Below are 22,046 nucleotides of genomic sequence, written 5' to 3'. Positions count from 1 at the left end.
TCACCCAGTTACCTCATCTCCCTCCCCTCCCTCCCCTCCACTAACCTATCAGTTCTTTAAAAAAATTTTTTAGGGACTCTTGAGTGGCTCAGTTGGTTGAGCATCTGACTTTTGGTTTTGATTCAGGTTATGATCTCAGGATGGGGAGATTGAGCCCTGCATCGGGCTCTATGCTTAGTGGACAGTATACCTCTCTCCTCTCTCTTCCCCCTCACCAAAATGAACAAATCTTTAAAACAATTTTTTTAGAGACTATTTTTTTTAGAGTGGTTTTAAGTGCACAGCAAAATATAACAGAAGATACAGAGATTTCACCATCCCCACACATGCATAGCGTCTCCCATTATTAGTGTTACTCACCAGAGTGGTACATTTGCTATATTGATGCATCATTATCAACCAGAGTTCATAGTTTACTTTAGGGTTTAGTCTTGGTCTTATACATTCTGTGGATTTGGATAAATGTATAATTGACGTATATCCATTACTGTATTTTTCACTGCCCTAAACATCCTCTGCTCTGCCTGTTCATCTCTGCCCTCCCCATTCCCCCAGCAACCACTGATCTTTTTGTTATCTTCATGGTTTTGCATTTTCTAGAATGTCATGCAGTTGGAATCGTATAGTATGTAGCCTTCTCAGATTGATTTCTGCTTAGTAATATGATTCAAGTTTCTGCCATGTTGCTACTCAACTTCAAAATTTGCTACTATCAAGCTACAGTAATCAAGACAATGTGGTACTGGCAAAAGAATATACAGTTAGATCAATGGAACAGAATAGAGAGCCCAGAAATAGATCTTTGACAAAGGAGCAAAGGTGTAGTACAAGGGAGCAAAGAGAGTCTCTTCAACAAATGGTACTGGCAAACTGAAGCTAGACACAGACCATACATACTTTGCAAAAATTAACTCAAAGTGGATCACAGACCTAAATGTCATACAAAAGTATAAAATTTGTAGAAGATAATGTAGGGAAAATCTAGATGACCTTGTACATAGTGATGACTTTTTAGATATAGCACCAAAGGCGCAATTCATGAAAGAAATAATTGATAAGGTGGGATTCATTAAAATTAAAAACTTATGTTCTGCAAAAGACACTGTTGAAAGAATGAGAAGATAAGCCAGGGACTAGGAGAAAGTCTTTATAAAAGTCACATCAAATAAAGGACTGTTATTCAAAATACACAAAGAATGCTTAAAACTCAACAAGAAGAAAAGAAACCACCAAGTTAAAAAATGCACCAAAAACCTTAACAGCTCACCAGAAAAGATACATAGATGGCAAATAAGCATATGAAAAAATTTCCACATCATATATTATCAGAGAAATTAAAATTAAAGCAACAATGAGATACTACCACATGTCTATTAGACTGGCCAAAATATAGAACACTAACAACAAATGCTGATAAAGATGTGGAGCAGCAGGAACTCCCATAATATTGCTGGTGGGTGGATCCCTGGGTGGCGCAGCGGTTTGGCGCCTGCCTTTGGCCCAGGGCGCGATCCTGGAGACCCGGGATCGAATCCCACATCAGGCTCCCGGTGCATGGAGCCTGCTTCTCCCTCGGCCTATGTCTCTGCCTCTCTCTCTCTCTCTCTCTCTCTCTGTGACTATCATAAATAAATAAAAAAATTTAAAAAAAAAAAAAAAAAAAAATATTGCTGGTGGGAATGCAAAATTATATAGCCATTTTTTTGAAAGATTTTATTTATTTATTCATGAGAGACACAGAAAGAAAGAGAGAGGCAGAGACACAGGCAGAGGGAGAAGCAGGCTCCATGCAAGGAGCCCAATGCAGGACTTGATCCCTGATCCCCAGGATCACACCCTGGGCTGAAGGAAACCACTGAGCTACCCAGGCTGCCCTATAGCCATTTTTTTTTTTTTAAGATTTTATTTATTAATGAGAAACAGAGAGAGAGAGAGAGGCAGAAACATAGGCAGAGACAGATGCAGGGCAGGGAGCCCGATGTGGGACTCAATCCCAGGATTCTTGGATCACTCCCTGGGCCGAAAGCAGTCGCTCAACCACTGAGTCACCCAGGTAGGTGTCCCTGATATAGCCATTGTGGAGGATAGTTCAGCAGTTTCTTAAAAAAACTAGACATACTCTTACCATGCAACTTAGCAATCATATTCCTTGGTATTTACCCAAAGGAGTTTTAAATTGTCCACTTAAAAAATTTGTACATAGTTGTTTATTGCAACTTTATTCACATTGCAATTAAGATGCCTATTAGTGGGTGGATGAATAAACAAACTATGGTATATCCAGACAACGGAATGTTACTCTTCTTTTTATTGCTGAATAATATTTGATTGTATTTATCTATTCATTTATCTGTTCATCAAGTGATGGACATTTAGTTTGTTTCCACTTTTGGGCTATTATGAATAATGCTTTCATGAATGAAAGTTTTTTGTGGGCACATTTGCAGTTGATCCTTGAACACCTTGGTGGTTAGGAGTGCCGAATGCATGCATGGTTGAAAATTTGCATATTAACTTTTGACTCTCCAAAAACTTAGCTTCCTGTTAACCAGAAGCCTTATCAATAACATAAACAGTCAGTTAATACATATTCTCTATGTCATATGTATTTTATGTTCTTACAATTAAGTTAGAGAAGATAAAATGTTACTATGAAAATCATAAGGAAGAGAAAATATATCTACAGTACTGTTCTATAAAAAATCCATATATAAGTGGACCTGTGTAGTTCAAACTCATGTTGTTCAAGGGTCAACTGTATTTTCAGTTCTCTTGGGTACAAGTATTTGTGTGGACATATGTTTTCATTTCTCTTAAGTATGCACCTAGGAGTTGAATTGCTGAGTCATATGGTAGTTCTATCATAGTTCTATCCTTAACTATTTGAAGACCTGCCAGGCAGTGGCTGCAATTATATTCCTACCTGCAGTGTATGAAAGTTTGTTTCTCCACATTCTCACTAATGATTGTTACTATTTTTCTTTGATTATAGCCATCGTATTGATGTCTCATAAAATGGTATCTGATTATAATTTTGACTTGTGTTTCCTTGATGGCTAATGATATTGAGCATCTTCTCATGTGTTCATTCACTAGCATATATCTTCTTTGTTAAAATGTATGAGTTATTTGTGGGGTTTTTTTTGAGTTGTAATAGTTCTGTTTATATTTTAGATATAAGTCAGTTATCAGACATGTTTTATAAAACTCCCTTCTGAGTTTTTTCTCTTAGTGATGCCCTTTGAAGCACAAGTGTTTTAGTTTTAATGGAGTCCAGTTTATCTATTTTCTATTTTTAAAGATTTTCTTTGTGAGAGAGAGCAGGAGCAGGGAATAGGGGCAGAGGGAGAGAGAGAAGCTGACTCCCCGCTGAACAGAGAGCTTAATCCCAGGACCTTTGGATCATGACCCGAGGCCTAAGGCAAACACTTAACCAACTGAGCCACCCAGGCACTCCTATCTATTTCTTCTTTTATCACTTGTATTTTTGGTGTCATATCTAAGAAAGCATTGCTTAATCTAAGGATATGAAGATTTTGCCACTGTGTTTTGTTCTAAGACATTAATAATTTAAGATTTTTTGATAGTTTTATGGGATTTTTAAAAATACAAATACAATGTAAACATAAGCTGTCTATTCATTTTTTTCGCATGTAACCTAGCATTGGGATTGGTGACTCTCATGGCCAGCTGAGCTGCTCTTTCCATAGTGGCTTTGAGGTTCTTGGAGGAGACTTTGTGTGTAATCTCTGCAGAGTAAGATTTGGTGCATACCACTAGCATTTCAAGCTTCTTGACATTGTGGACTGGGAACTTCAGAAGCCACTGGGCAGCATGTGCCTTGTTTTCTTGTTGCTCCTATAAGCATTGCTGGGCATCAAGATCTGCCCTGAATCTTCTGTGCACCCTACTGTCAGTGCCTCTGGGTTTCCACCAATTGTGCTTAATTTTGACATATCGGTCCAACTGGTGCCGGATGAACTTCTTGATCTTCCTTTTAACAATCTTGGGCTTCCCCAGAGGTCTGAGGGCAGCCATGATGCCAAGTAGGGGATGGCTGTCATCTCTGTAGGCAGCGCCGAGGAAGAGAAAGTACTTTTAACTTTTTCATTTACGTCTTTGATTCATTTCAAGTTAATTTTTGTATGCAGTGTGAGGTTAGGGTTACATTCTTTGGCATGTGGACGTGCAGTTGACTCATCATCATTTGTTGACAAGACTCTTGTTTCCCCATTGACTTGTCTTGCTACCCTTGTTGGAAGTCAGACGACCATAAATACAGTTATTTGCTTTTTTTTAAAAAAAAGGTCTGAAATCTTTTGAGTCGTCTTTACCAAGAAAAATTAGGCAGTGTCACAGATAGTAGTTAAATCTTTTGTTTTTCAAAATGGATTCAGATCACCTCCTCAGTAGGGGGGTGCCATCTAAAATTGCATGTCTCCTGTGCCTTTCAAAATATTTCTTTAGTAATGGAGGAATCTTCATTTAGTGTGCTTTTCTTGGATCTTACCTTTATTTAAATTTGGAAATCTCAGTTTTTAAAATGTCCAGTTCTCTTATATTGCTGACAAACATTGTAAACATGTTGGAATTAGTCCTAGTATTACAGAGATTTGGGATTTCCCCCCCTCCCCCCCTTGTTTTCAAAGTTTAGCTAGAGGCAATGGTTAATTTTTAAAGGAATCATGCTCATAAAGTTGGGATAGTGCTGAGTGGCTGATGGTCTGCTAATTCCAGGTGTAAAATGTTTTTTGGAGAGCAGAAAAACAATTTGCTTTCATTGATTACACTATAATTCTTGAGATCTACTGAGTTTCTAAAAACACTAACTCCAGAATTGTGAACTACATTTTTCCTTAGTGTCTTCTAGTATTTGGAAAGGAGAATATACTTATTAGGATCTATTGAGATGAGATGAATATCAGAATTGATTGAGAGATTATATTGACTTTAAAGTTCAGGAGATTAGCTGCCTCTAATGTAATGTTGTAGTTCACAAGTGTTTGTTTTTCATTTGGCTCTTTTTTTCATGACATTTTAAGAGGGAGAAATTAAAAAAAAAATTTAAAGGGAGGGAGTTTTCTTTTTTTGGGGGGGGGGAGGGAGTTTTCTTATAGGCCATATTTATATTCAGTTCTTTAGCTCTGAAAATATCAATGGAATATGTGTATGAATCAAGTTACTCAGTGGGAGTGTTATAATGAAATCTATGTAAATACTGTACAACATACATTAGAGTGTAATGTCTTTGCACTATTTTAGTGTGCCTTTGTTCTTCGTATGTATCCAGAATATGTGTCCATAATGTGCATTCAGTGGATATAGTATCACAGTTACCTACAGGTCAGTTTTCCCAAAGCTGCAGACATCCCAAACACAGCTCTTTAAACCCTGAAATAAAAAGTTGTTTTTTTTAAAAGATGACTAAAAAATTAGAAAGCTCATATCTTGTGTTTCATATGTACAGACTTTCTCCTAGAGCCGTTGTCTTCTTTACAAGTTCTTTATTTTTATCTTCTTTATAAAGGAAAACACAAAATAGATGGTGATGGAAGAAGCACAAATGAAAACTACTGTGTGAGGGAAGCAGCAGCAGCGTGTGCTTCTTTAGTGCTCTTGAACACCGTGACACTAGCATTTTAGAATGACAACCATTGCTACACATAAGACTTCCTGAATCAGGAAGCATGTAATGCCTGTTTAAGAAAGATATCTATTTTTTTTAAAAGATTACTCTTTTTTAAAACAGTTTAAAATGAAAGGTCTAAGGATACCTGGGTGGCTTAGTGGTTGAGTGTCTGCCTTCAGCTCAAGGCATGATCCTGGGGTACCAGGATCGAATCCTGCATTGGGCTTCCCACGGAGAGCCTGCTTTTCCCTCTGCCTAGGTCTGCCTCTCTCTCTGTGTCTCTCATGAATAAATAAATAAAATCTTTAAAATGAAAGATATGGCTTTTAAGTGAGTGCACTATTCGAGTATTTGAAAAGTCTTTTTTTATGTAGATAACTCTTTTGCCAGTGTCATATAAACATGCTTTGATTAGGTGCATTTCTTAATTTGTTCAAACATATTTATTAAGTTATGTTCAAGTATTATTCTAGGCAGTGGAGATTCAGCAATGAACACAACAAGTTCTTACTCCTCTAATCAAGTGGGAGGAAGATAAAATAAATTTTAAAATAATAATGTATCACAGACATAAATTATTTTCATTATTGAAAGTAAATCTTAATTTATTATTGTTCTTTTTCTTATTTTTAAGTGTGCTTTTGAATAAAACATGATCATACATTGATAACTCTATTCCCCTTAGGATTGGTAACACAGACTGGGACTTTCTGCTAGGTAGGGAATTGTCAGGTGTACAGTTTACAATTCAGATCATGCTATTTTTTGCTATTCTCATACGATTTATGTAATTTGTTATTTGGCTACAGGAAGAAAAGATTAATTTTTTTTTGTTTTTTTGTTTTTTTGTTTTTGTTTTTTTATTTTTTAATAATTTTTAAAAAATTTATTTATGATAGTCACAGAGAGAGAGAGAGAGAGAGAGGCAGAGACATAGGCAGAGGGAGAAGCAGGCTCCATGCACCGGGAGCCTGATGTGGGATTCGATCCTGGGTCTCCAGGATCACGCCATGGGCCAAAGGCAGGCGCCAAACCGCTGCGCCACCCAGGGATCCCTGTTTTTGTTTTTTTATTTTTTTATTTTTTTTTAAGAAAAGATTATGTTATGGAATCTTGTCTTTCTCATGATTGTATATAAAATTTAGATTCTAAATTGGGACCTAAACTGTGAAATAGAATACTTCTGTTTGATCCCCTAGTGTACCTTTTAGAGGAAAACATTTGTAAAAATATTAACCAAATACTTGTGGAATGATAAACCGGAAGTTCTTTAGGTTAGGCTTTTTGTGTTGTCTGATTCTGCAGTTGTCTTTGAGTAGTCCTTCTAAAGTCTTGTGAGACAGTGAATATTATTTTTGTGTAGTTGACACATGAGGGTGTTAGACTCAAAGACCTCATTGGCATTGCCAGGTGGGGAGAAGAGACATCTAGGATGACAGATATCACTTACTTGACTGAATTTTGTTTTGCCTTGATTAGTGGAGTTCAGGAAGATGGTATTGAAGTTTACATGCATCGATGGTATTCACTGTCACAACTATGTGATTTACTCTACTTGAGAGGAGAGAACACAATCCTTACTAGTTTGATATTGGCTAGACTAAAATCAAGAAGAATGAAATTGAGTGCTTAATGTAAATACTTAGGATTGTGTAAATTAGTTTTCTATCATCTTTCTATTGAGGCATTCTTTGTGAATTACTTTGCTTCATTGGTGCCGTACTTCATTATTTGTTCTGTTTTTTTCTTCCCACCAGTGTATCATCATTTCCTTTTAGGTGTATGTCTTTGTTATCTTTTGCCTTTAAATTCCTGAACCAATTGTATCCTCTCTCTTTCCTCTCTAAACACTGTTGCTTGACTTATACACTTTGTTTCCTTTTAGCTTCTCTTTCTTGTTCTATCTATATTTTATTGTATAAAATATCCAGTTTTTGCTAAAAATTATTAGCAGTTCTTCCCAGATTTGTTTCTTACTGGAACAACATCAAACAAAAGGAAACTGTAGAGGAGAAAAAAATGAACTTCACTTAGCTATTAAAATAATGACTAGTTTTATGAGAATTTTATGTGAAACTTGAAAATATAAAACCATTTGGCTGTTCTGTTTTTATGGCATCAAAATATGATCCGCCAACAGAAAATTTATTAAGAAATATCTCAATATTGCCATTTCAAAATTTTCAGGCTGCTATCCGTGTCCAGGGCCCAACATGAATCCTATTGCTCTTGGGAGCCGCTGGCTTGCTTATGCAGAAAACAAGGTAAGGCATGGCTCATGTTTGGATTATTTGTAATGGAGCAAGTGTTGAAGACTTTTCCAAAGGTGATTACCAATCAATAATGAGTATTTAACATACTAGTTTGTTTTCTTTGGTTTGACTTTGATATTTTAATTTTTTTAATTTTAATTTTAATTTTTTTTTTTTTTTTTTTTTTTTTTTTTACTTTGATTTTAATTGGGCACTCAGTAGTTATCCTATCTCTGTTTTTTGCTTAGGATCAGTATTTGGGCTCAACCTTAATTTTCTAAGCTTAGTTTTATAGAGAGAGCTTTACTCCATTAAATCTCGGCACAACATTGATACTCCCTTAGTAGTTTCTGTGGAGCTAGAAATCAGGAAGCAGAAATGACTTTTGTTTTTGTTGGTAGATTGGGAACTGAGCCATACAATAATTTAATTGACTTTATGTGTCTACAGCTAAATCTAAACAAGGGTTCAGCCATTTGTCTTAATAATTAAATCACAGGTGATCACATTTTGTTGAATTCTCCAGTTATTTATCAATTTCATTTATCTATTAAGGTCATGATAGTAAATGAAGATATTGTATTTATACACTGAAGGTTTTTTTAAATGTCCGATTCAAAGCCAAAGACAAATTTAAATTTTTAGAAAGAAAAAGTGAAATCTTTTTTATGTCATGTTGTGCTCTGTATGTGAGTATAGAATGAAATCTAAAGGGGTGCCTGGGTGGCTTGGTCAGTCAAGCGTCTATCTGCCTTCAGCTTGGGTCATGATCATAGGGTCCTCGGAACAAGCCCTGCATTGGGCTCTCTGCTCAGTGGGGAGTCTGCTTCTGCTTCTCCCTGTCCCTTTGTGCTCTCCTTCTCAATCTCTTTCTCTCAAAAAAAAAAAAAAAAAAAAAAAAAATCTTAAAAAAATTCTAAAAACTATTATAGACTTCAGGGAAGATTATTTTTTGTTTCATTTTAGCTTACTCATATAGTTATTATATATTAAGAATAATAGGAATAATATTTATTGAAGAGTTCTTGACATAAGTCTGAATATAGCAAGTACAATAATTATCTGGAGAAACCATAGAACATGTGAATCTCTACCTTTTGGAATTCACAAAATCAAAGAAACTACTGAAGAAAGTAATTTTTGTAGATGAATTCCTTGGTGCTTTTCCCGAAATTCTGTTTGTGACAGATATTTTGCATTGTACTGAATGCCATATTTATGCTCCATTATGTTCTTTCTCTTGATTTTTTAGTGTATTTCATAAAACAGCTCTTTTCAAATTATTCTTTTCAAACAAGACAAGAGGCATACAATTCAGTGTGGTAATATAATAGCATCTTCTAATGTTTATATCTGTAATACATTTCCTTGAATGCTGGAGACCTCCAGGAAGATGCATAAATTGTCCTTTGGCTCTTGTAGATGTATTCTCATGTGTGGGAAACTACCCATTTAGAATTGTAGGTGTTATGCAAATAGTTACATACTGTTTTCTAGCAGAAGGAACTCCCTTCATAGATGCATACCTGGGTGTGTGCCAGTTGTTTTGCTTGTCTTGCTTTTGTAGAGATTAGTATCAATATTATCTAGCATTACATACAGAGATCAGAAAGTATAGTGACATCACAAGGAGTTTGCTGATCAGATAGCTGGACCATCCTTTGCAAGAAGTAATTTCAGATCAATGTTTTTAAAATACTTTTAAGTATTTACATAATTGCTAGTATTTATTAACATGATTGCTTTGGTAACAGTACCTGATGGTTTTGGTTTTTGGACTGAGTGTGGAATTGCAAAATTTAATTGAATTTTGGAGTAACAATCTCTTTCAATGAAAATGCTCTTCAACTAAATTTTCAAGCAAGCGGCCATATATACTGATTGGGTTTGTTTTTCAGTGCCTCTCTTTAAATGTACTTTTAACTAGGAAAGCTTACAGAAAAGTTGTAAGAATACAGTACAAATAACACAAAGAACTAAAAAACAAAAAAAAAAAAACAAATAACACAAAGCACACTCATGTTCCTTTTACTCAAATAAACCTCTTATTATTTCAGAATAAGTTGCATATATCACATTACCCCTAATTACTTATCAGCCATTTTAATCTTGAGAAAATACTTACCTAATTTACCATCCATATTCCAATTTTATCAATTAACCCTATCATATCATTTGTAGAAATTTTTTTTGTAGTGCAGGATCCAATCTAGAGTCAGGTATTATATTTTGTTGGGATGTCCCCTGAGATTCTTTTAATATGGAAGATTTTACAGTCTTTCTTTTTCTTTTACAGTATTCATGATTTTGAAGGAGACAGCCCCCTACCACTATCCCTTACCATCCCCTCTTTTCTTTATAGTATGATTTTTAGTTTGATTTTTTTTTTTCATGTTTTCTCTTGATTAGATTCAGGTATACATTTCTGGCTAGAATACTACCTGAATATTGTTCTGTATTTTTCATAGTATCACAGATGGAGGCATGTGATATAGATCTGTCCTTTACTGGTGATACTAATTTTGTATCAAGCTAGACAAGATTTTGTCTAGTTTCTAAAGTGAATAATCCTTATTTTTTTCCCTTGTAACTAATAAGTAACTTGGACAGACCATGAATATATCCTGCTTTTTATACAAATTTTAGCCTAATTTTAGCATCCATTGATGATTTTTGCCTGAGCCAATCTTTACTATGAGCACTGAAAAATAATGGTTTTCCACCTTCATTCTCTACAGCCAGCAGACACTTGACTTTTTTTAAAAAAATATTTTATTTATTTCTTTATTCATGAGAGATACACAGAGAGAGGCAGAGACATAGGCAAAGGGAGAAGCAGGCTCTCCAGCAGGAGCCTGATACAAGACTTGATACCAGGACCCTGGGATCAGGACCTGAGCCAAAGGAAGGTGCTCAATCACTGAGCCACACAGGCATCCTGGCACTTGACTTTCTATTGTAATCAAGAACTTTCCTTTCTCAGTCTTTCTGTATCTGTATTTATTATGGACTTATGGATTCCTATTTCTTAATGTTTTTTAAGTTTTTGTCCTTAATTATTGTGGTTTTTAAATGGTCCCACAATTGACCAGGGAGAGCCTCTTAGGCTGGTTCTTATGACATGGTGACATGCTTTTATCAATTTTTTGTTTAAAAATCCTTTTCCTATTTCCTTACTTGCTTTCATAAGTTCAGGTTCATCTAGTATCTGCCCTGGCTCAGCCCAGGAATCTGCTACTTCTGATTCTCCTGTTCCTTTTAATGGGCCATGGCTTTAGATACTAAGCTTTGTCCAGTAGATGTGCTCATTGTTATGGAGGTGTTTTTGCTTCTAGACACTTTCAGTGGACAAAGTTTTGAAATACATGCATATTATTTACATACACATTCTATATGTACGTAAATTGGTAAATATACATATATACATATACTTGTGCACCTACACACACACACACACATATTTTGGAAATGAAGAGTACATATTGGTATTTCCGTTGGATTCTTTCCTTGCATCCTGTATCTCCTATTTATTTGTCCCTTGTTTTGCATGGGAGACTCTGATAGCAGCACATTTACCTCATTTGTTGAATCCTATTATGGAAAAAGTAATTGCAGAATTGCTTGCTCATACCACTGCAAATAGCAAACCAAATAAAAAGAGTTCAGGATTTTCTTGCAGTTCTGTCCACTCCCATTGCTGCCCCAAACTAGAGATGTGCAAATACTGTGTTCATATATTATTTTGATTAGTTTGTCCTTTATCTCTCCCTTTCTGCCTTCCTTCATTGTTATTAGTTTTCATTTAGTATATAATTTTTAAAGATTTTATTTTTTTATGAGAGAGGGGCACTGGGAGGAGCAGAGGGAGAAGGACAAGTAAGACTCCACACTGAGAACCGAGCCTCATGTGGGGCTCGATCCCAGGACCCTGAGATCATGACCTGAGCTGAAACAGAGTCTGATACTTAACCGACTGAGCCACCCTCATGCCCCTTAAATAATTATTTAATAATGGTTTTATATTTGTTTTATTTACATGCTTGTATATTTCATTATGTTACATACATTTATATTTTTCTTCCCCTCCAAAAGATAACATAATACATGTGCTTTTTTGTACATTACCTTTTTAACTTATAGTTTCTGAAAATTAGTCCATTTTAAGGAGGCTTGCACAATAGAAATTTATGATTTATCTTTAATTTTGATGACTTGAGATGCAAATGTAATTCCTAATGTGCCATAAGTTTTGTTTTATTTATTTATTTATTTATTTATTTATTTATTTATTTATTTATTTATTTATGATTTTATTTATTTATTCATGAGACACACACACACACACACAGAGGCAGAGACACAGGCAGAGGGAGAAGCAGGCTTCATGCAGGGAGCCTGATGTGGGACTCGATCCTGGAACTCCAAGATCATGCCCCAGACGAAAGGCAGGCACTAAACCGCTGAGCCACCCAGGGATCTCGGGTCATAAGTTTTAAACAAAAATTTTGGATTTAGTTATGTTTGTTTAGGAATCTGACTCCGTTTTAGTTGAATTAAAAAAGTGATAGTATTGCTTATTTTTACATATTTAACCTTGATTATTTTAATTATCTGAAGCAGAGAAAAAATGTGGTATTTCCTTTTTTTTTTTTAAAGATTTTATTTATTTATTCATGAGAGACACAGAGAGAGAGAGAGAGAAAGAGAGAGAGAGAGAGAGAGGCAGAGACACAGGTAGAGGGAGAAGCAGGCTCCATGAAGGGAGCCTGAAGCGTGATTCAATCCCGGGTCTCTAGGATCACGCCCTGGGCCAAAGGCGGCACTAAACCGCTGAGCCATCCGGGCTGCCCAAAAGGTGGTATTTCCAAAATAATGTCTTTCCTTGCACATGGGGCAAGAGTCCGCAGAGGGATAGCTTTCATAATTCTTTGGATACATATTTATGAATGAATAAATGAATGAATGAATGAGTGAGAGGGATACTTTAAAAAAAATTTATTTATTTATTCATGAGAGACAGAGAGAGAGAGGCAGAGACACAGGCAGAGGGAGAAGCAGGCTCCATGCAGGGAGCCCAATGTGAGACTTGATCCTGGGACTCCAGGATCATACCCTGAGCCAAAGGCAGATGCTCAACCTGCTGAGCCCCAGGTGTCCCAAGAGGAATACATTTTTATTCATTAAAATGATTACTTTCAAACTCCCTATTTCCTCCTATGTGAAACCACATTTGTAGATCACTTGTCCTTTGGAAAATTCCTCACAGCTGACCTTGAAATCTGCTTAAGCAATAATTTAATGTGCCAGCTTGACATCTCATGGAAGACTTTTAAAGATAATCCATTTTTAACATTATTATGGGTTTGAAGGATTGTTTTCTAATACAGTGTCACTGATGAAGAAAATTTTGATTTTAGAATAAAAGAATTAAAAGTTGGGTAGCCTGGGTGGCTCAGCGGTTTAGCGCCACCTTCAGCCCAGGGTGAGATCCTGGAGACCTGGGATCGAGTCCCACATTGGGCTCCTGGCATGGCTTCTCCCTCTGCCTGTGTCTCTGCGCTCTCTCTCTCTCTGTGTCTCTCATGAATGGATAAATAAAATCTTAAAAAAAAAGAATTAAAAGCTTATTAATATTTATCAAATGATCATGTTTTATATTATTTAAGCATTTTTTGTTTTTATGTTTTGAAAGAGGTAGATTCTATCTGAATTCTGTAAGCCTTTAAAATAATTCGCAACACAATGTGGAGCTGTTCTAAGATTCTACTATTGCCTCTTTATTTTTAAAAAAATTTAAATGAAAAAAAACGTTTAATGTAAAAATCTGGCTAATGAGTTTTTTCCCTTAAAACCTAAATTTAGGAAGTATAGGAGCAATGGAGAATTTAATCCTGATGTATTGCTTAGCATGAGCCAATTGTGTGTGTCAAACTAGTGATTTACTCTGAAAATGGACAGGTTGATTTATTTACATCAGTCATGAGTAAGGGCATGTCTTTTTCATTCTGATGGTAATACCAAGAAGCCCTCTGAAGTGGATAGCTACTGTATGTGTTGTAGTTAATTTATGCATAATTTGTGCCACTTTTTCACTGACTTAATTGAAAATGGAAATATGACAAATTCTTTTGTCTCTTTTTTTTTAAAGTTTTCTTTTACAGTCTTTATGTAGGAATTAGGAGGACAGAACCTCCAATTTGCTAGCATGTTAAATATTTAATGTTAGGAAGTCAAGTCTAATCCTTTGATTATGTTTTTAAAATTTATTTGTGGAAAGGCTGCCAGATCCCAAATACTACCATTTCAGAGTTTATGAATTCTTAAAGACTGTTCATCTTGTAATTAAAAATTGTATTTGAGCATTAAACTGCCTGAATGGCACCAGTAGATTATATAAAGGGGGGAAGTGTCTCAGCAGGGTTTTTAGCTGTTTGTCTGAGACACTTGTACAAACATTCCCACCCACCACCATCATTCTGCATGGTAAATAAGCTCTGTCCTAATAGCCTGTAGAGTTAAACAGTTTAATAGAAATGCCTTTCTGGCTTCTCTCTCTCTTTCCAGTTGATTCGATGCCATCAGTCCCGTGGTGGAGCCTGTGGAGACAACATTCAGTCTTACACTGCCACGGTCATTAGTGCTGCTAAAGTGAGTATCGAGTAATCCCTGGGAGTTGTGATTTTGTGAAGTAACTATCAGGTTTCTCTCCTGGATTGTATTGAAATGATCCCTTCCCTTTTCATTCACAAATGTGGAATAAACTTAAGTAAGCCAGAATTATTTTGCCACTCATGAGAATTGATGACTAAATGATTAGGTATTTAGTCTCTTAAGGTTCATAAATAATATATTGTTTTCTGTTGCAGTAGTTACAGAGTTTGTATTTATCCAATTCTAAGTATTTAAGTCCATGAGCTAGATTAAAATCTATTATCTAATTAATAACACTTTAGAAAGCAGGTTTGTAAGTTTTAACTAGTGACTTCTGGGTTATTATTATTATTATTTTTTGATTTGCATCATTCTACCTATACCAACCTTCTTTTGTATCTTTGAGCATTGATGAATCTTCTTATATAAAAAGAATGTTATTCCTTAAGAAAACTTGAGTCAAACCCCTGGCACATTCAAAGACTCTTTCATGTCACAGGCCTGCCCCCCTGCATGTTTGTCAAGTGATCTTTTTGTGTGTGTGTGCGAGGGTTAATTTTGATGATGGCTCGTAAACTTTATGCTGATTATAAGGTATTCTTATAATCACTATCCTTTTGAATTGTGAAGTATACAACAAAACAATTCTAATAATAGGGATGACATAGTGAATCTAAATGACAGCATGTAATAAAAAGCACAACTGTTCAGAAAAGAACAACAGTTTAAAGCAAACCACAGGGAGGGAATGAAAGGTCACACTGTTTTATGTAAAACAAATACAAAAATACTTCAAGATTGATCTCAAGTGCTTACATGATGGCCTTTAGAATATGTTCCTAGGTTTGATGAGAGAAGCATTATATATTTTTTACTCAGAAAGGAAAAGCTGAATGTCTTTATGCTCACAGCACTGTATATTTTAGATTTTTAGAAGCTTCATAAAAATGGTTTACTTTTCTCCATTGTGTAAGCAAGGATTATGATGGTTACTTCAATGAAGAGAAATCTGAGACAGTAAGTAGCCAGCATCAGTATTATTCAGTTAGTTTCTAATCCACAAAATATACCAATGAGATTTAGTTCTCAAGTATTAGATTCCGTTTAGATTTATTTGTGCCATGTACTTTCATCAGGATAACTCACTGTTTTATCATTTGAATAATTTTCAGTTATGTGATGGAGAACAACTTTTCAGCTCTGCCTTACTATCATGTGTTTATGTGCCTACATAAAAGGAAAGTGACCTGCTTCAGATAGTTACTGTTTTGCTGTTTAACTGTTAACTGGATGTGGATATGCTTTGAAAAGAACAAATGTGAACTCCCCAGTTTTCTACACTACATATTGAGAACTGAGAGGGATAAGCTCATGTCTTCCATATTTAGACTTTCAGAAATGACAACAATGACCACACTTTAATCCCATCAATTTTTTTCCATCAATTTCTAATAGGCAATTGATCACTAATGAAATTTGTAGTTTTTGTTTTTTAAGATTTTATTTATGTATTCATGAGAGACACACAGAAAGAGCAGAGAGAGGCAGAGACATAGGCAGAGGAGAAGCAGGCTTCCCAGGGGGAGCCTGATGCGGGACTCAATCCCAAGACCTTGGGACCACAACCTGAGCCAAAGGCAGATGCTCAACCACTGAACCCGCAGGCATCCCTGAAATTGGTATTGATTGAAATTCATTGTTAGCTCTAACACTTGACAAAATTCTGCCATTAACTCTTTTGTTTAAATATCTTTTTAACATTACATTTGTACATTTGATGGCAGAACATTGCAATTTTTTTGATTCCTCTATTTCTTCTTATTCTTTTTTTTTTTTTTAAGATTTTATTTACTTATTTGAGAGAGAGACAGCACAAGTCAGGGGGAGGGGCAGAGGGAGATAGAGAAGCAGACTTCTCACTAAGCCAGGAGCTGGACACAGGGTGGGATCCCAGGACCCTAGGATCATGACTGAGCTGAAGCACGCCTAACCAACTGAGCCACCAAGGCATCCCTGCCATTAACTCTTGAATAAAGTAGTTAATATTTAATTTTTGTGTACTTGCTTTTGCCTGATTTTAATGTTTATTCCTGCTCCTATTTAAAATTTACAAAATGAAGGAAAGATCATGAACGTAAAAATCACCCATTTCTTTCTTTTTTGCCATGTTTTTATTTAAATTCCAGTTAACGTACAGTGCAACTGAATTTCAGGTGTAGAATTTAGTGATTCATCACCCATACACGACCCCTGGTGCTCATTACCTCACTGCAAATGGCAAGATTTCATTCTTTTTGATGACTGAGTAATATTCCATTGTGTATACATACCGTATCTTCTTTATTCCATTCATCAGTGATGGACATTTGGGCTCTTCCCATAATTTGGCTATTGTTTATAATGCTGGAATAAACATTGGGGTGAACATGCCCTTTCAAATCAGTATTTTTGTGCCCCTTGGGTAAGTACCTAGTAGTACAATTTCAGGTCATAGGGTAGTTCTATTTTTAACTTTTTGAGGACCTCCATACTTTTTTCCAGAGAGGCTACACCAGTTTGCATTCCCACCAACAGTATAAGAGGGTTCCCCAAGAGTGGAATGCTGAACCTACTACACCACTCAGGCACTCCTATATCCTGCTTTACATGTAACTTATGTGAAATATATTTTTAAATATTTTGTTTATTTGAGAGAGAGAGAGAAAGCAGGAACAGAGGAGGGGCTGATGGAGAGGAGAAGCAGTTTCCCCACTAAGGCAAGAAGCCTGATGCAGGGCTTGATCCCAGGACCCTGAAATCATAAACTGAGCTGAAGATAGATGCTTAACTGACTGAGCCATCCAGGTGCCCCTATGCCATGAAATATTTTTGAAAACATTTTTCTTATATAATGTTATGTACTTACATACTCCTGTGTTAGCACAAATATTTTGAGATTATTTAAAATATTAAATTAGGGGATCCCTGGGTGGCGCAGCGGTTTGGCGCCTGCCTTTGGCCCAGGGCGCGATCCTGGAGACCCGGGATCGAATCCCACGTCAGGCTCCCGGTGCATGGAACCTGCTTCTCCCTCTGCCTGTGTCTCTGCCTCTCTCTCTCTCACTGTGTGCCTATCATAAATAAATAAACTTAAAAAAAAAATTAAAAAAATAAAATATTAAATTAATTTGGTATTTAGTATTAATATTTAGTATTTGGTTATTTTTCTGAAATTACCAGAAATAGAATGATCTTTCATTTCAGTTTCAATATTTGGATGTTTTATATAAGAAAGATTGAAAAGATGAGATGATTTTACCTCCCAAAAGATAATTTCTCCTAATAAGTTATTAGATATAAGAAACTTTGTGGATAAATTAGCCTTTTGAGTTCCAGTTTTCCATAGTAAGTACATCAGAATGGCTTCCCTAATTAAGTAGTATTAACATAAATATATTTTTGGCTTTGATATTGCTACATTATGTATTATATTTTTATTATGTTAGCATATTCACTTGGGAAAATTCATCATAATGTACACTTATAATTCCTGTACTTTTCTTTTCTTTTTTTTTTCCTGTACTTTTCTGTATAAGGGAATATAAAAGTTTACTAAGAAAAGAACAATCTCACCTATATATCTTCAGACCTAGCAACCTTCTCCACAGAATGCTAACACTTAAGAGTGGACAATGGTAATATTACAAAGACTCTTACATAGAATAAAAGAGTCAGGGGATCCCTGGGTGGCTCAGCGGTTTGGCACCTGCCTTTGGCCCAGGGTGTGATCCTGGAGCCCTGGGATCAAGTCCCACATCAGGCTCCCGGCATGGAGCCTGCTTCTCCCTCCTCCTGTGTCTCTGCCTCTCTCTCTCTCTCTTTCTCTCTCTCTCTCTGTGTCTATCATAAATAAAAATAAATAAATAAATCTTAAAAAAAAGAGTCAATTAGTGCCTAATCTTGTTTTGTGATGCAGGATCACCTTGATATTGAAACTTGATAAGAGCATTATGAAAAAGCAAAACTATAGTCCTGTCTTATAAATATGAAAAATCCTGAAAAATGCCAAACAAAACACTAGCAGAAAAAAATTAAACAATATTATAAGGATAATGTCACAATCCATTTGGGATAATTCCATAATACAAGACTGGCTTATTACTCAAAATCAATGAATGTAATTTGATGCATGAATAGAATAAAGGAGAACAATTATATGATTATCTTAATACGTATACAAAAAGGGTTTGAGAAAATCAAATATATGGATTGATAAAATATTTTAGTAAATAGTCATAGTTTCTGGTTCTCTAGAATTCATTTTTTCTCAAATTACCAAACTGTTTAAATGTAGTAAACATGGTTATTTTGAAGTCTGTTTCTGTTAACTTCAGTGTCTGGATTCTTTGGGGGATATTTTTATTGTTATTTTTGTTGGTTCTCACTAATGATGCCTTGACTCCTTGTTTGCCAGAATTTATTTACAAAATCTTTAGAAACAATTTTGAATTTGAGATACCAGAGTTCTGCAGCACTATCAGTCTTGGATCCTCTAATTCCAATTTCAGGGATTGAGTTATAAACTATTTAAATAAAGCTCACCTGAAATAGCTATGAGATTCTGATTACTACAGATTTACTCTTATTTCAATATATTCCTTTGTGTCTCAAGGCAAAACATGGAGGGAAAGTCACCAGGTAGAGCCCCTTGGACATGACCACCTAGTACCACAAGTTCATCAGAAGCACCACTCCATCTTTTAGAAGCCTCCTCTAGAATCATCAGATGCATCTAGGCCTAACTACCCTGCTCACATGTCTGGATTTTCTTGTTCTCTTGGGTTTGGATCTAGTAACTTTTTACTATCTTATTAAATATTTAGTACCTGTAAGCAGAGTTGAGAAAAAAATTTCCCCAGTTACCCTATTTGTTTTCATTGGTAGGACTGATCTGATTTACCTAGCCTGCCATTATTGAAAATAGAAAATAGGGTAGCCTGGGTGGCTCAGTGGTTTAGTGCTGCCTTCGGCCCAGGGCGTGATCCTGGAGACCTGGGATCGAGTCCCATGTCTGGCTACCTGCATGGAGCCTGCTTCTCCCTCTGCCTGTGTCTCTGCCTCTCTCTCTCTCTTTCTCTCCCCCCCACCGTGTCTCTCATGAATAATAATAATAATAATAATAATAATAATAATAATAATAAAAATCTTAAAAAAAAGAAAATAGAAAATAAAATTTGTAACCATTTTTATAATTTCTAGGAAACATACTTTTTGAGATATAACATGGAAAATATTTAAAAAGCCATGTAGTGGGGCACCTGGGTGGCTCAGTGGTTGAGCATCTCCCTTTGGCTCGGGTCATGATCCTGGGGTCCTGGGATTGAGTCTTGCATCAGGCTCACCACAGGGAGCCTGCTACTCTCTCTGCCTATGTTTCTGCCTCTCTCTGTGTGTCTCTCATGAATAAATAAATAAAATGTTAAAAAAAGATTACCCTTTTCCCTTCTTTCTTTTTGTGTGGATTTCCTTCTATAAGAAGAGCCCAGTCCCAGGGCATCTGGGTGGCTCTGTGGTTGAAAATCTGCCTTCGACTCAGGTTGTGTTCCCGGGGTTCTGGGATGGAGTCTCACATTGGACTCCCCTCAGGGAGTCTGCTTCTCCCTCTGTCTATGTCTCTGCCTCTCTCTCTCTGTGTCCCTCATGAATAAATAAATAAAACCTTAAAAAAAAAGCCATATAGTATGTGCTCCTTTAGAAAATACTAATCTTAAAATATTCACATTGCTCATTAAAAATCACTTTTTCTGGAAGAATTATCATACATATCTTTCTCTCCCTGATGGTAGCTACTTATATGACTTCATAGAGGTTAACCATTTGTTATGTAGAATGATTGATTATTAAATTTTCTTTTTAAAAAATTTATTTAAATTCAATTTGCCAACATATAACACCCAGGGCTCATCTCATCATGTGCTCTCCTTAATGCCCGTCACCCAGTTACTCCATTCCCCTATCTTGCCTTCCACAACCCTTTGTTTCCCAAAGTTAGGAGTCTCTCATGGTTTGTCTTCCTTTTTAATTTTTCCTCACTTAGTTTCCCCCTTCCCTTATGGTTCCTTTCACTATTATATTGTCTTTCTCCGATTGACTTATTTCACTCAGCATAATACCCTCCAGTTCCATCCATGTCAATGTAAATGGTAGGTATTCATCCTTTCTGATGCCTGAGTAATATTTCATTGTGTATATATATCACATCTTCTTTATCCATTCAACTGTGGAAGGAGCCATGATGTCCTGGCTCCTTTCATAGTTTGGGTATTGTGGACTGTTCAATTTTCTTTTAAAGATTTTACTTATTTGAGAGAGAGAGAGAGAGAGCAGAGAGCACAAGTGGAGGGGTTAAGGGGAGGGGCAGAGGGAGAAAGAGAAGCAGACTCTGCTGAGTAGGGAGTTGATGTGGAGTTTGATCCCAGGACCTCAAGATCATGATCTGAGCTGAGAGCAGACGCTTAACTGACTGAGCCACCCAGGTACCCCTTTATATTAAATTTTTATTCTTCTTTTTTGTCTCACTAACAGTTGTAAATACAAATATATATGTACTTGGACCTCCTTAGAGGAAATAACCTTTTTTACATTTTCTGGATTTTTAAATAGCACTTAAAATTAATCTTTATACTTACAGATTTTTCCCTTTGCTTTTCCCAGTAATTTATTTGACTTTCCTTAGAGTATAATCGTGATAAATTCTCTGTGGCTAAGTGCTAAGGGGAAAAGTTTAATACTGAAATAGTTCAAATTGGATTATTTTGATATATTTATAAAATCTTGGTCCATATTTCCTAGTTACCATATATCTGTCCCATTTGATTTTTCCTTTTAATGTATTTTAACCCCAGTGTGGTAAATTGATTTAATAAAAATGCCTCCTTCTTCCCCTGGTTATCTGATAACTTCTTAATGACCACTAACAGTTTTTGTGAGAGCAGCTCCATTAGCACTAATGGACAGGGAGGACAACTGATACGGCATGAGAAAGGTGAAAGATGACTAGTGACCCTTTGGCAAATCCGCCTGCGCTGAACAGAATAAGTACCATGCTCATTTGAATTTTTGGTCAGAGTGGATTATCTGATGTACTTGTCACAGTCTTACTTTCAGCTCTCCTACAAAATAAAATTTAGTTCTGTGGATACTCTTGTTAAGATTAGTCAGGAATAAAACTTTTTAGCTAAGACTGTGAAGACACTTACTATAATTTAATATTCTCCATTTGGTCAAATTAGATTTTTTATTTTTATTTTATTTTTTATTATTTTTTCAAATTAGATTTTTTAATTTCAATTTTTACTGAGTCTTCTTCCTTTTTGGTATGTCGAGTACCTATCATCATGTGTGTACAGGCTCTCTTGACAAAAATCTAATCAAAAGACTGATTACTCTGAGGTGATTTTGGTATCTAAATATGGTATGTGAACACTATTAAATAACATTATATATTTCTTCTGGACACTAGTTCTTATTAATGT

At 35.7% G+C, this 22,046-nt stretch overlaps 1 protein-coding gene across 14 annotated transcripts in view; it reads left to right on the top strand.

Annotated features, from left to right (window-relative positions):
- Positions 1 to 22,046, top strand: part of BCAS3 (BCAS3 microtubule associated cell migration factor) — a 591,457-nt gene that overhangs the window by 148,502 nt on the left and 420,909 nt on the right. For all 14 annotated transcript variants that reach the window (XR_007413014.1, XR_007413013.1, XR_003133737.3 and 11 more), the window contains exons 10-11: positions 7,817 to 7,893; positions 14,446 to 14,529. Coding sequence is in view for 11 of the 14 variants with exons in the window: in XM_025440686.3 (XP_025296471.1) it covers positions 7,817 to 7,893; positions 14,446 to 14,529 (161 nt within the window). In the remaining 3 variants the exon portion in view is untranslated. The remainder of the gene's footprint in view (positions 1 to 7,816; positions 7,894 to 14,445; positions 14,530 to 22,046) is intronic.

This window comes from Canis lupus, chromosome 9, assembly GCF_003254725.2.
Source record: "Canis lupus dingo isolate Sandy chromosome 9, ASM325472v2, whole genome shotgun sequence".
NCBI lineage: Eukaryota > Metazoa > Chordata > Mammalia > Carnivora > Canidae > Canis > Canis lupus.
This window is presented reverse-complemented; position numbering and strand designations above follow the sequence as displayed.